The 14,573-nt window shown below is 41.7% G+C and overlaps 1 protein-coding gene across 2 annotated transcripts in view; it reads right to left on the bottom strand.

The window, feature by feature from the left end:
- Positions 1 to 14,573, bottom strand: part of Rab3gap1 (RAB3 GTPase activating protein catalytic subunit 1) — a 58,971-nt gene that overhangs the window by 8,603 nt on the left and 35,795 nt on the right. For both annotated transcript variants that reach the window (XM_051147302.1, XM_051147303.1), the window contains exons 10-17: positions 14,274 to 14,366; positions 13,650 to 13,816; positions 11,141 to 11,230; positions 10,679 to 10,851; positions 8,898 to 8,952; positions 8,306 to 8,665; positions 6,504 to 6,641; positions 3,566 to 3,793 (exon numbers count right to left, since the gene is read on the bottom strand). In XM_051147302.1, coding sequence (XP_051003259.1) covers positions 3,566 to 3,793; positions 6,504 to 6,641; positions 8,306 to 8,665; positions 8,898 to 8,952; positions 10,679 to 10,851; positions 11,141 to 11,230; positions 13,650 to 13,816; positions 14,274 to 14,366 — 1,304 coding nt within the window. The remainder of the gene's footprint in view (positions 1 to 3,565; positions 3,794 to 6,503; positions 6,642 to 8,305; positions 8,666 to 8,897; positions 8,953 to 10,678; positions 10,852 to 11,140; positions 11,231 to 13,649; positions 13,817 to 14,273; positions 14,367 to 14,573) is intronic.

Below are 14,573 nucleotides of genomic sequence, written 5' to 3'. Positions count from 1 at the left end.
TACTGACTTGATGTCCCTTTTAGTCCGATTTTACCATGTGGAGTTGTTTTTTTTTTGTGTGTGTGTTTTGTTGGTTTTTCAAGACAGGGTTTCCCTGTGTAGCCCTGGCTGTCCTAGACTCACTTTGTAGACCAGGCTGGCCTTGAACTCACAGCAATCCACCTGCCTCTGCCTTCCCAAGTGCTGGGATTAAAGGCGTGCGCCATGGGCTGGAGAGATGGCTCAGAGATTAAGAGAACTTGCTGTTCTTCCAAAGGTCCTGAGTTCAATTCCCAGCAACCACATGGTGGCTCACAACCATCTGTAATGTGATTCAATGCCCTCTTCTGGTGTACATGCAGACAGTGTACTCATATACATACATAAAATAAATAAATCTTTAAAAAAAAAAAAGGCGTGCACCACGACGCCTGGCTACCATGTGGAGTTTTAACTTCAACTATACAAGACAGGTTTTGGGTATAGTAGTCTGATTTGACAGGTGTCACCTTTAAGAGCTTCGGATACATCACTCCAAGCTGTCCTGGCTTTTAAAGTTTCTGTTGAGAAGTTGGCTGCTATTCTGATGGGTCTGCTTTTACTTACATCTCGTCACTTGTGTCTTTTGCAGCTTTCAATGTACCTTCTTCATTTTGGACATTCACTATTTGGATTACAATATAACATGGAATGTTTTTCTTTGGCGTTGTCTGTTTGAAATTCTAAATGCTCCCTGATCACAGATGGGCACCTTTCTACCTAGATTTGGGGAAATTTCTGATACAATTTTAGTGAAAATGTTTTCTGTACCTTTAGCATGAAATGCCAGTAATTCATAGATTCGGTCTTTTCATAGTGTCCCCATAGACCTCAAATGTTCTGTTAGTACCTTCTTACTGAATTTTTATTTCCAGCATTTTTTTTCTCTGTTTACTGAATGCCAATTTTATGTCTTTTGTTGTCTTCCTATTTCACCCACCTGTTTAGTGTTATCTTGGAATTCATTCAAGAGTTTGTGATCTCTGACTTTTTCTTTTTAAAGATGTTTTATTTTATGTGCATGAGTGTCTTACCTGCATCTGTAAATGTGTACTATATGTGTGCCTGGAGGCCAGAGAAAATATGAGATCCTCTGGAATTGGAGTTACAGGCAGATGGCTGTCAGCTATCATGTGGGTGCTAGAAACTGAATCCAGGCACACTTTTTTTTGAGACAGGGTTTCTCTGTGTAGCATTGGCTGTCCTGGACTCTCTTCGTAGACCAGGCTGGCCTCGCCTGCCTCTGCCTCACGAGTGCTGGGACTAAAGGCGTGCACTGCCACACCTGGTTGAATCCAGGTACTCTTAAAGAGCAAGTGGCACTAACAACGGAGCCACCATTCCAGGACCACCTTTAAAATATCTTTGAATGCACTTAACAATCATTCTTTTTCATTTCTTCGGGTTTCACCTAACTCACTCATGTTGGACACTACTGTTGCATTAATGATTTTTTAAGCATTCAGGCCACCAGGTTTTCCTCCTGCTTCTTATGTTGAGATGTATGCATCTGAGTTAACTACCTTCATCTGCTCATTGGAAGTGTCTGCGATGTTAAAGAGAGACTAGGTTGTAGTAGGGTTTCCTCTGTGAGCCTGGTATTCCAGTTCCCTGTGCGCCCCTGACAGAATACTGTGTAGCTCCCCACTGTAGCCAGGCTCTCTGCCATTCCTTCCTGGGCTCCACAGTGCTTGTCATATCCCTGGGCAAGCTGCTCAGATCAGTGCACAGATGCTGGTCTCACCTCTGAACAGGTCTTGAGGGACTGGACTGTGACTGCTACACTTGTCATCTTTTTGAGGTCAAGTTCAGGTCACGGATGCCAGTCACACCTCTGTGCCAGTCACACACAGTAGTCTGGGTGAGATTGATGAGCCCAGCTCTGAGCTGCCATTCTGATCAATGTTGGTATACCATTTGAAGTCTGCCTAAGTCCTTTGCTGGTTGTTTCTGATTAAATTTCCATACTAGTACTGTGAGGTTCTGAAGTAGTTTCTTTCCCACAGTCAAGAGTATCTGGGTGGCCAGGTTTCAGCACAAAACATCTGTAACACTTGAGCACTTGCTCTAAACTTCCCAAGAGTGAGGCTTAGCAAGGGGGTCTGGCACTAAGACATCTTGCCATTGCTCCAATCTGGGGTAGAGAGGACTCTCCTAGCAGTGCCCCCCTTCCCTCTGCTAGTGCCATGTGAACGTCTGTCTCCTTCCTCCCTCCTCTTCATGAAGTGCCTGTAATGCAGAGTATGTGGCTCTGGAACTATAAGCCTTGATGATGAGACTTTCCCAGGCTGCTATGATGCTTAGTTTAAAAAAAAACTATATATAGTGCTTACAATATCAATGTTGCATTTTTGCTTTTAAAAGTAGTTTTATATGTGTATGCTCTGCCATTCTTTTTTTCTGGTAACATTACAACCTGAAAGTGCCACCTTCTACAGCTTCTGTAATGAAAAGTAAGCAGTGGGGAGGTGGACTATCATCCTTCATTTCTGTAGAGTATGTAATCTTCCCCTCTTACTGACTTATCCTTTTTCTGTCCCTCAGGGGCATCATCTCTATAGACAGCCATGCAGTACTTAAAGATGGGAATATGTTCTCAGAAATCAGCACTGACTTCATTAGGTATGAGCATGAAAGAGCACTTTAGACAAACTACATGATGTGTCCATCACTGGATGCAGCCTCTTGATCAGACATGGTGAACAACAGGTGGCTGAGGCTGCTGCCAGGATACCCCAGCTTATAGTCAACCACGGTAAATGCGTTCCAGTAACAGTTGTCTATCATTATCACCAGTATTATACACAGAGATGGTTGATGTGCACCACTTTCTATACACTGGCAGAAGCCCACAGTCGTGTAAGACTGCCTTGCCCTCTGATGTTCTGATGACTAAACACTAAGAGGCAACACAACCACATAATCTCCTGGGACCACCCTGGCTCCGGGGAACCTGAAGAATCACTCTATAGCACCTACAGTGAAGACTCTTTCCAAGGCGGTGCTGTCAGTGCTGTGCTGAGGTAGCCCCTCTCTCCCTTCTCTTGATCACACCCACAAGCTTATAGCAGTGGGAACACCACTGGGCTCTGGCTCAAGACCTCTATAATTTCTGTCTCTAATATGCTAGAAGCATGCACCTACTTACTGGTAAATTTACTCACGGGGCCCCTGTAAGGGTCATCAGGACCCAGGCAGGGCCACTATTCTCCAGAACTGCTTTTTCATACATGTAAAGTTTGACCGTTTCTCCCTCTTCACTGGACTCCGACCAGCATTTGTGTGCCCAGATCCCCGTGTCTCTCAGTATTTCCCGAGTAAACATTTTGCTGGAATTCTAAGGACATGATCACTTTTAACACTTCTGATATAAAGTATAAAACAGTATACAATGCAAGAGTTCTATATAAACCATGGCTGTCTTTACAACCAGCCCTAAAATCTTAAATGTAATATTAGGTACACAAAGCTTATTGAATTTCAGTGTTTTGTTTGTTAAATGAGTATAAACTCTCATATCTAAGATTTAATAATGATTTCCTATTACCTTTTCAGCCTCTCGGGTGTCATCAAACAGTCTCCTCTGGCGTCTCGCTGGAACAGGCTTAGCAGTTTCCCAGGCTTCCACCCACATGTTGCTGGGGATCTTCATGCGAGCACTCAGCTCTCCCTTTAGAACCACATTGCCCTTCTCATCAGTCACCTCCTCCTCAATGTAGTCCCTCGGAGAGTACCACCTCACAAAGTCTTCCAGAGAGCACCCTGGATTAGCTGCCTGAGGCAAAATACACAGCAAAATGAAGTTAAAAAAAAATTCAACATTTACTTACAAGCCTAGTTGCAAAATTCTATTTATACTTTAAGTTTGGACATTACATTTTAAATGGAAAAACCAAAACCACCATTTCACCTAATGACTGTGCACAAACCTTGTAGTATTAACTACTTAGTACTTACAAAGGGAAGTGCAGAAAACTGAATAGTGCACAGCACAACCAGAATAACAGTGACAGAAACTCTGTTCTCCTTGGCTAGGCACTGCCAGCACTGCTACACATATCAGCTAGCTCACACATGTTTTTAATCAGCGAACTCTTAAGTCGTCATATAAAACACCTCCACCTAAACTACTTCTGTGCTATTAAGGAACTGAAATCCCCCTATTACTAGTCACTGCACAACTACCTAGAATTAACAATGATTGACGCCAAAAACTTTCCAGCGATTCTATTTTCAAGCCTAGAAGATACAGAGGTCTGATGATGCTTGTGGTAAGATGGGGCAGTCTTTCTTCCTCAAGTGTCCAGTATTATTAGCAGAGTACTAAGGATGAGCATGATAAGCACTATTGGTGAGAACCGTCTGTTTTAAATGTGATGGCTAAACTCACGGGGCTTAGTAACATCTAGCCTGACCACCCTTAACCCCAAGGGAGCCTAAAGAACCAGAAAGAAGTTCTTCACTAACTCTAAACCCATTCCTCACGCAACACCCCACTCCCCCACCCCATTGCACCCCTTGCTGGGAGCAGCCAGTGCTCTTAGCCACTGAGCCATCTCTCTAGCCCCCTAGAATCCATTCTTATAAGGCTGTGCCATGGTTTGTGACATTGACTATGATTTATGCACAAAGGTCTGGATCCTACCCAGGCAGCACACTGTCTCAGTAAAGGCAATAAACTTCATAGACAGCAATCCTCAGCTCCTATTTACAGACTAGTGAAGGCTTAACACCAGGACCCTCCCCTTAGTATCACACTAGGCTGGATGGAACCTTAGCCATGGCTTATCCTCTTTTTGCTGTTAAAAGATATATTACAAGGGATGGCCCAGAATAAGCCCTTATGATGTATAGGTGTATCTCTGCCACACTCTGGGATGTCCAAGTGGCTCTAATAGTGCATCGTACCTATATAGGAAGAGAAAGGTGACTCATATATTTAGAGCAATTATTTACTATTTCACCTATCCCACATAGCTGTATTTTCAAGAGCTACCTTACACCTTCTGGTTAAAACACTGTTAATAGGGGCCCAGCTTAATCCAAAAGAATTAATGAGCAGCATTTCTGCTCATGTACAATGTTAAAAGAGCCGCACCATTCCAGTTTATAACACGGTCTATGCCCAGCTGCAGAGCCCCTGCTGTGGCACAGACACACTAAACTAGGAAGGCAGCTGGACGTAAGGAGAGAATGAGCAGTGGAGCTCAGACTTCTGCTGTGGTCATCCACACCAGCTGACTCTCCTTTGTGGCTTCATCCAGAGTGCAGCCATTTGGCTTCTCTTTATGAACCAAGTCAACTATTGTTAATACTGAATAGAAGCCACAGATTTCTATTATTTTAAAGTTCTTATCGGGAAAATAAGCAGAGAATAAAAGGCTTCCTTTATTATCACTTACCTCCTAGCCGGTAGAGAAGTGGAAAAGGTAATCATGCAGTGATTGTGTTTAAAAAGAAAACACAAGTATTTCAGAAGGAAATCAAACTCAGGTCATCCTGCAGAGCAGATAAGGACTGAGAAGGGCTATGAACTGGGGAGGCCACTGTGGACTTAAAAAGAAGCCCAAGCCTGGGAGATGTTTCAGAACTCCGTGAGTAGATAGGAAAGCCTTTGGTCCACTGACCTCCTCATCGGAGTTACTTTTCACATTCAGGTTGAATACCCTTTTCCCAAAATACATGGTGCTGGGAGTGTTTTGAACATTTTTAGATTTGTGAATTTTCAGATATACAGAATGAGTCAAGTCTAAACCTAAAATCCAAGTATCTTTCTTGCAGACTACACCTCCCACATTACCATAAAGGTAATTTTAAGCAATGAAATACTTTTACATATGAAACGGTTTCATAATGTGGATATACATGCTGGCAAAATATCCATACCCATAAAATTAAAAAGTATCAGATACTGGCTCGTGTAGTATCTTAAGGTTAAGGACACTCAAAAGCCACTGTTACTTGAATTCTGGGTATTGTACATCCAAGCCCACAAAAACCCCCTCCAGGTAGCAAATACTCACTCTTCCAAAACACTGACTCTTCTGAGAGCCTTCCAATACCTGTTCAACAAAGCAGCCACTTCTTTGAAGACTACTAGTAGTTATATATAAATCTTCTCTCACAAGCTCAACAGACTGAATATCGTATCTCCCTCCATTTACTCATAGTATGTGGCACACAAATATTTGTTGAGGGAAAAAAATCCACATTAAATCCTAAGAGTTTCCAAAAGTCTTAAATTGACTGAGCACACACATAGAATTTATTTAGTTCTCAACTTTGGAAAGCAGGTTCATTTTCTTTTTTCAAACCTAACAAGTGAGTCTGACATGTCCTCTGTGGGCCAAGGTAGCATTCTGTAACAAGTAATGAATCCAAACACTTAAAAAAGACACGGCCTTCATGTCACTTTTTTAGTGTTTTTCACAGTTTCATCCCAGAATAGCTGAAAATAGACCCAGAGTTCTGAAAGTATGACCCACCTTAAAAGACTCCATATCGGAAAGCAGACAGGCACTCTGCATGCGCGCGCGGAGATGCGCCCCCTCAGCAGATGTCCCTAACTTAGCTAAGACCTCTGACTGCTCTTCCAGCAGATCCTCTGTCATGGGTGCCGGCTCCTGCGAAGCCCAAGAGGACAAGTCACCAGTGGCCTTTGTAGACATAGCAGGACAATAAACATAGAATAAAACGATATGCAGCCATAGCGCACACATTTGAAAGAATTCAGTGATATGCAAAATTTAACAAACCTCCATTTAAAAAGTAACAAATTAAGAATAAATGGCTGAGTAGTGGTGACCCACACACTTTAATCCCAGCACTTGAAAGGCAGAAGCAAGGGCTCTCTGAGTTAGAGGCCAGCCTGGTCTACAGAGCAAGTTCCAGGACAGCCAAGGCTACACAGAGAAACACTATCCTGAAGAAAAAAAGAGGATAAATGGTTGTCAGGTTTTCTACAGCTGACTGACAAGTCTATTATGTTTCCCTTGTCAAAGACTCACAACTAAGAAAGATCTGCCATTTACTGCACAAGTTTCTGCCTACTAGTGGTAGAGAAAGTCATAATGATTGTCATCCCAAACTGCAACAAAAGTTTTTAGTGCAAAAATGGGCTGTGACTGATCAGTGTGATCAGTACTGATGTGAAGTTACAGAAGTTTGCTCTCCTTGCTCTACAGCGACCACCTGTCACTTTTAATTAACAATGCAATGCCAGGTAAGACTCACTGACACAAACTTTTAATTAACAATGCAATGCCAGGTAAGACTCACTGACACACAGGGCGGGCAATGATTGACAGGTGAGGCAGGATGGCACAGTGGGTCAGACAGTTTCTATACTAGAATCCCACTATGTGACCATAACCCCTTCCTGGCACATACTGAGTAAACACCTGCAGTTGTAAGCAAAGCACAAACTCCAGTCTGTCTCCCTAACGGGGTTGCAAATTTAATGAGCTTCTAATGAAGCAGCACACTGAGGAGCACAGGCTCTTACTCCTGCTATCCAGGGGCTACTTTTTATTGCCCTGTAGGAGTGAAGTCACAGGATGGAAGAGAAGGTATAGAAAAATACCAAATAATAAACAGGAATGAACCATCAGTACAATAATATACATGAATCCAAAGTAAAACTATGATGAAAGAATTACCCATATAAACATATACTGGGGGTTAAGAGTACTGACTGCTCTTCCAGAGGTCCTGAGTTCAATTCCCAGCAACCACATGGTGGCTCACAACCATCTATGTGATCTGTTGCCCTCTTCTGGCCTGCAGGTGTACATGAAGGCAGAGAACTGTATACATAATAATAAATAAATATTAAACATACACTGTGATTGGAGTGATGGTACATGCCTGTAATCCTAGCACTAGGGAGATGGAGGTTAAACAATTGGTAGGCTAACCATGCTCCACTGGATGGCCCCACACCCAAAAGTATACAGGTAAAGAAAACTGGAGTTGATGGGGTATTTAAAAAAGAAAAAAAGGGCACAAAGTTAGGGAGGGTAAGGAAGGTACAGGTGCTAGAAGTCAGGGGGGAGGGTGATCAAAACACATTGCATGGAATTCTCAAAGAATTAATAAACCGCCTTATATAAAGTTAGTACTATCTACTAACGCTTTAAAACACTGTTCCATTTCAGAGCGACAGACCTCAGAGTTCCAAAGTTCACTTCAATTCCAAACCTAAAAACAGACTTTAACTAGTCACTCCTACCAAAAGCACTCATCTGCCACTATGAGGACACTGAGGTTGACAGCGGGGCGAGGCTACCTGAGTCACTGGGATGTAGAGAGGCTCTCCATTATGCAGCAGTGTGAGCTTCCCATGCTGGTGCAGGCGACCTTCAGGCTTTAAGTCGGCCGTCTCCTTGGGGCCCTTCTTGCCACTCTCCTGTCCATTTCCTTTAAGGTCTTCGGTATCACTCAGGCATTCAAAAAATTCTTCTTCACTATCACTCCAGGAATCCCAGGATTTCCCTACTTCTCCCTTTTCCTTCTCTGTGTCTCTGAGATGGTCCAGGCCTAGCTGGCTTCCGGCTTTCCCAGCATCCCCTGGATACGCATTATCAGAGGGGCTCGTCTTTTTCCCCTCATCACGTGCTTTCTTCCTTTCAATACAACAATTTAACATCTGAAGAAAACAGAATAACATTTATGGTTGAAATAGAGAAAAGCTAACTGCTTGATTATTTCTTTCTACTCTTTTCCACGACCTTAATAAAAATTATAGGGATTATAAGCAACCCATAAGCAGCACAAGGAAAACAACCTACATAAACCATCACTACACTTACGTGTTAGATTAAGCTTTAAGTTTTACATATATATGCATACATGCATGTACACACACACACACACACTACCTGTAGTTTCTGATGCAGTAAACAACATCTTAGATCTGGTGGTCCACTTGCTAGTCTACCAAATAAGAAAAAGAAATCGTAGTTTTAGTAAAACTATATCAGATGGGCCTACTTATACATTGCCATATTTTTAGCTATATTGTTAAGAAACCAAAACTAGATTTTTATACTTAAGAAAAGCAGGTTCAATAATGGGAAAATGGGGGCGGGGAGGAATGGGAGGATACAAGGGATGGGATAAACATTGAGATGTAACAAGAATAAATTAATAAAAAAAAAAAAAACACAAAAAACAAAAAAAAAAAAAAAAAAAAAAAAAAAAGAAAAGCAGGTTCCAGAGGGTGCATATGATTAAAAGTTCACACCGATTTTATCCTATCTCACAATCAACAGCAAATAGAAAAGACACGTGAAACGTAAGGCAAACCCACAACAGCTTCCAAGCTAAGGAGAAACGTGAGTCCACACCCACCCAGGAATAACTAGTGCGCAGCACTTTACACAAACTAAACTCCTCTGTGCGTTCAGCTTCCTATAATTAGGTGCGTTCTCATTACACAAACCAACGTCTCTCTCTATCCCTATTTACCAGGGAGATCCTGTTCTCCCTCTGGTTCTAAATCACTAGCGTCCTCCACTCAGTGTGCATCTGAATGTTGGTAAATTCCAGAACAGAACAGAAACAGCCACGAGAGAACCTAGATAAACAGACTGGCACACGTCCTAACGCAAAACACTTCCAGGTTAGTGGCCATTTTCCACTATTCACATCACCCAGCATGAGTGGCAAGCACTAGCCTAGTGATACTGGCATGTATGCTCAGTAAGCAGTCTATTTATTAGTGAATTGTCAATATAAAAAGATTCTAGATAAAGTTAGTGCCTGAACTTAGAGTGCATTTTATAGGTATTTTCCTTCAAATAATCAAGTATATGTACTTAAGAAATACAAAGAAGAAACAAAAAGAAAAATGTACTTTCATACCTGGGAAAACTATTAACACGACTTTATTTCTTGCCAATCTTTCTTCTACACCTACATATCATCATAATTGAAAACATTCTATGATGTATACCATACCTAATTACTAATACTGCTTTTATGTTTGTTTGTTTGTTGAGACAAGGTTTAACCATGTATCTCTAGCTGGCCTGGAACTTGCTACGCAGAGCACACTGACCTTGAATTCACAAGAGATCTGCCTGCCTCTGCCTCTTGCCTCCTGAGTGCTAGGAATAAAGGCATTTGCCACCATGCCCAACATATATAGTTTCTGTGTTAAGGTTCTTGATGATGGCATATGTAGCTCAGTGGTAAAGCACTTGCCTAGCAAGTATGAGGCCCTGGGTTCAATCCTGCATGCAACACCTTAAACAAAACAGTAAAATTCTTGAAGCAGACTTTGTAGACCTGCAACACAATTTAACCAGTCTTCTGTTGACATGTGGTTGCCGGGCCTTCCTCCTATTGGATAGGTACTGCACTCAACACCTCTGAGTCAAACTGTATCCACACTTCTTACTACTTTTTCAGGAAAGAATTCCTAAATCATCAGATATTTGGTGATTTTAAAAAATAAAAATAAAAATACTGCTTGGTGGTGGCGCATGCCTTTAGATCCAGTACTTAGGAGGCAGAGGCAGGCAGATCTCTATGAGTTCAAGGACAGCCTAGTCTACAGAGTGCATTCCAGGATAGTTGAGGTTACACAGAAAAAAAACACATCTTGAAAAATAAAACAAAAAATTCCTATTTAAACAATAGAAATTAAAATTATTACCCTGGAATCAGAAAGTTGTTTTCCCATCTGAAGCGCATTTCAAGAACAAATTCCTGCCAAAGATGTGCCACTCCCTTCAGCCCTCCATGGTAGAAGTTGATCATACAAAGACACAAGGCCAGTTTGTATGTTAAACTGTCAGATGGCGCAGACTTGAACTGATTGTAGAGAGTCTAAATTTAAGAAAAGAAAAACAAAGCAGAACCTGTTAACAGCAAATCTGCACATTTAAGCAAAAAGTATGTAAGAAGAATCTTACATCAAAACTAACCCATCAGAATCTGCTACAAACCAAACCTAATAATTGATGATAACTATGACTAAGGAGACCATGACAGCTGTGCACAGCATACTTCTCCAAGATGGCTTTTAAATGAAAGATACTTAGGTATCTCTAGGTGTTCGGCAAACCCTTAGAAACTAGGTGCATTTACAGTATTTTCATGTTGAACTCTGACTTACATAGTGTCCCGCCTCGGGCAGAGGGTTGCTATTGTCTGTAGAATCAGCTCCATCTAACGGCTTCTCAGAGGCGGCATCTGGGAATAAGAACTAGGGAGATGTCACAGGTTAGACTTGCCTGCTCTGGTGATTTTTCACTTTTTTTCTAAGAGTCAGGTCTCACTCTATAGCTCTGGCTAACCTGGAACTCACTCTGTAGACCAGGCTGGAAAACATTCACAGAGATCCGCCTGCTCTGCCCCCAGGTGCTGGGATTAAGAGTGTGAGCTTCCACTTCTGACTATTCTGTTGATGTTTGTAACCCATAGATGACACTGTGACTTTCCAGTGAATCTGCTGTTAAAATTATGAGACTATTCTTACTATGATGTCTAGATGATTCTATAGTCTGTCAATTAAAAGAAAAATATTTTCAGCAAAAAAGACATTTTTCATTCAAATAACCACATGATTCTGCGACCTGAGCAACACAGAAGAAAAAAATCTCATCACACTGATTCAATACTCTTCAAATGCTAGTAAATCTCATATAAAAATGAGAATGCCTTTAAATAGTCAGAACTATAACAGACAATCTAAAACCCTTCTGTACTCAGGAGAATCTGTGGTAAGAGCATCCACAGGCTTGTGTATGAATTGTTAACGGCATGGTGTGAAACACCCCTAGAAACGAGGAGCTCACACGGGCAATGGCCAATGTATCATCTCTGGTTAGCACTGTGTATGTGCGTAGACAGAGGTGGGATAGGGGTTCAGTGTAGATGACTCGCTGTTTAATTTACACTCTCAAAACTTTTAAGGTTACTCTTTTCCCCCCTGCATAGGGCTTCTCTATGTAGGCTTGGCTGTCCAGGACTCATTTTAAAGACGAGGTTGGCCTCAAACTCACAGAGATCTACCTGCCTCTGCTTCCTGAGTGCTAGGATTACAGGCTTGTACCACTGTGCCTGGCTAAGGTTACCTTTTTTGAAGATAAGGGTTCACTATAAAGCCCAGGCTAGACTTGAACTCATGACCTTCCTGCCTTAGCCTTCCAAGTACTAGGTTTATGTCACCTTACCAGGTCGTATGGATACATTTTTAAGAAGTCTTCTCTGCAGAGACTTGTTTTCTTTAATTATTACCAAAACTGTTTTCTGATAGTGCTAACCAAGAATTCTGTCTTCTTTGGGACGTATTACAGAACAAGCTCAAACTTTTTAGTTTTTTAAACCAATATTTCACAGACTTATAAAAAGTAAAGTAACTACTAAGTGTTAACTGCCAGTAGCAGGTGCATTTACAAACAATATCCAGTTTTCATCTTGCCTGTATATATAATATACCAGCTAAACATCTGGCTAAGAGTTTTCTTCAGAAAAATGACAAGATATATACTAAGGTCAGCATCAGATCCAGAAACAGCATTCTCTTCCCTTTATTACACTATTTTTCAAGGGTTTCCCTCAGGACTATATTGTAACTACAATTACAATCATGAATAAAGAACTGCCACATGCCAGGTAGTACCACACAAGGCCCTTTACTCTTTTTGAGACACAGTCTCTCTATTATGCATTTCTGACTGTCCTAGAACTCTCTCTATAGACCAGAACTCACTGAGATTCGCCTGCTTCTGCCTTCTAAGTGCTGGAATTTAAGGCGTGAGCCACCATGACTATCAGCTTCATCTGAGACATGAGAAAAGTGCAGAGACTTGTTCAATGTTATGCAAAAAGTCAGTGTCCACCCTGCTATGTGGCTCCCAGGCTGCACCCACTCCAACTACACTATAGCTAGGACCCATCTTAACCCTCTTCTAGTCTTTACTGCATAGATCTGTCACAAGAACATTTTAAATGTTCAATTTCAGTCACAAACTAATTTTCTGTTTCAAATAGTGTTAGACTGTAAGGAAGCACAGCGCTACACTATGCAGGATCCCTGCTGTCTGCCCACACTTACCCTTGATCACTCTCAGGGGAGAGCACCACTGTTCAACATGCGCCCAGCCATGGAAAAGATCATAGATTTGATCCCCAGCTCTGCAGAGCAAAACCTCAGCTCCCAGTCCTGTGCTTATTGACTTAGCTCCCAGCGCCTGGGCTCTTGTTTGTTTGTTTTGTTTTTTGAGACAGGGTATCTCTGTGTAGCCTTGGCTGTTTTGGTCTCACTTTGTAGACCAGGCTGGCCTCGAACTCACAGTGATCTGCCTGCCTCTGCCTTCCGAGTGCTAGGCATCGTGACTTCAACTGTGCATGTTAGCACACATAGCCACTCATGGGCACACCGACACCCACCCACACATACACACAGGTCTGCTCTCTTCTCACTGCCTCCATGTCCTGTTTCTAACTTGCAACCCAGGACTGGAACTTCACTGCTCTTCTTCCCACTACCTAGAGACAGTCTCTGAATGTGGAACTTTGTTTTCTACTTTATGCTCCCGATGCATCGCTTGCCCTAAGGGAATGAATGAATAATGAGCACACGCTTATGCAGACACACACGGAAGCAAGGCAGCTATTACCAAGAGTACGGTATTGAGGACATCGTTGCTCAGTGGTGACTCTTCTCCTCTGTGCTTCCGCATTTTCTTCTTTGCGGTATGCACCATGTTAGAAACTGATAATTTATGAATTGGAACTGGTGCTGGTTCGGTCAGCTTTGACAGAGCATGAGTTATATCAGCAACTTCTATAAAGTAGAAATGAATGCAAATATATCACGAAAAGGGGCAGGAAGTGATCAGTAAACTGGTGACATTTACATGTTTGAGTTCCTCTTTACACAGCATTAAATGCTCTCAGACTTATAAAATTACAAAGTTCTGACTCACATGTTTAGCTTTACGTGAAAGCATGAATGTTAGAGATATCACATAATTTATTTTTCCGCTGGAGACTTCAAATATGAATATGTAAAACTCTACTTTTCAAAATACCTTATTACTATTTTTTCCCTTGGGAAGAATTGATTAAATGCATTTGCTTTCGTAAGCTTTGGGTACAGTCTAGAAAGGTAGGCCAGATGCACAGACCATCGACAGTTGCTTCTCCAACTTAATTGAAAGTGTTAAAAAAGTTGCCAGAATAGATATCAAAGAGCAAGGACAAGGCTTTGGAAAGAATGTAAAAAAGGAAAAGTAGGTCACCTCTTCCTTCTTCCTCAAATGTGGATCTTCCAAGAATTTCATCAGTTGATTCCTTTCGACGGCAAATTTTTAAAAATTCGGTAACAAAATCGCCTACAAAGAAAAAGAAGTTACTCATTTTTGACATTTAAGTCCAAGAAATCAGTTCCATAAAAGTATACATCTCTTAACAAAAGCTGCAAACTAAGATCTGTATGTGGTTTGGAAGGCAGTGTTGATGGGACACACTGTTAATCCCAGCACTGGGGAGGAGGAGACATTTGAATCTCTGAGTTAGAGGACACCCTGGTCTACAGAGTG

Source organism: Acomys russatus, chromosome 6 (genome assembly GCF_903995435.1).
Source record: "Acomys russatus chromosome 6, mAcoRus1.1, whole genome shotgun sequence".
In the NCBI taxonomy this organism is placed as follows: Eukaryota; Metazoa; Chordata; class Mammalia; order Rodentia; family Muridae; genus Acomys; species Acomys russatus.
Note: the sequence above shows the minus strand (reverse complement) of the source record. Positions and strands in the feature narration are given on the sequence as shown.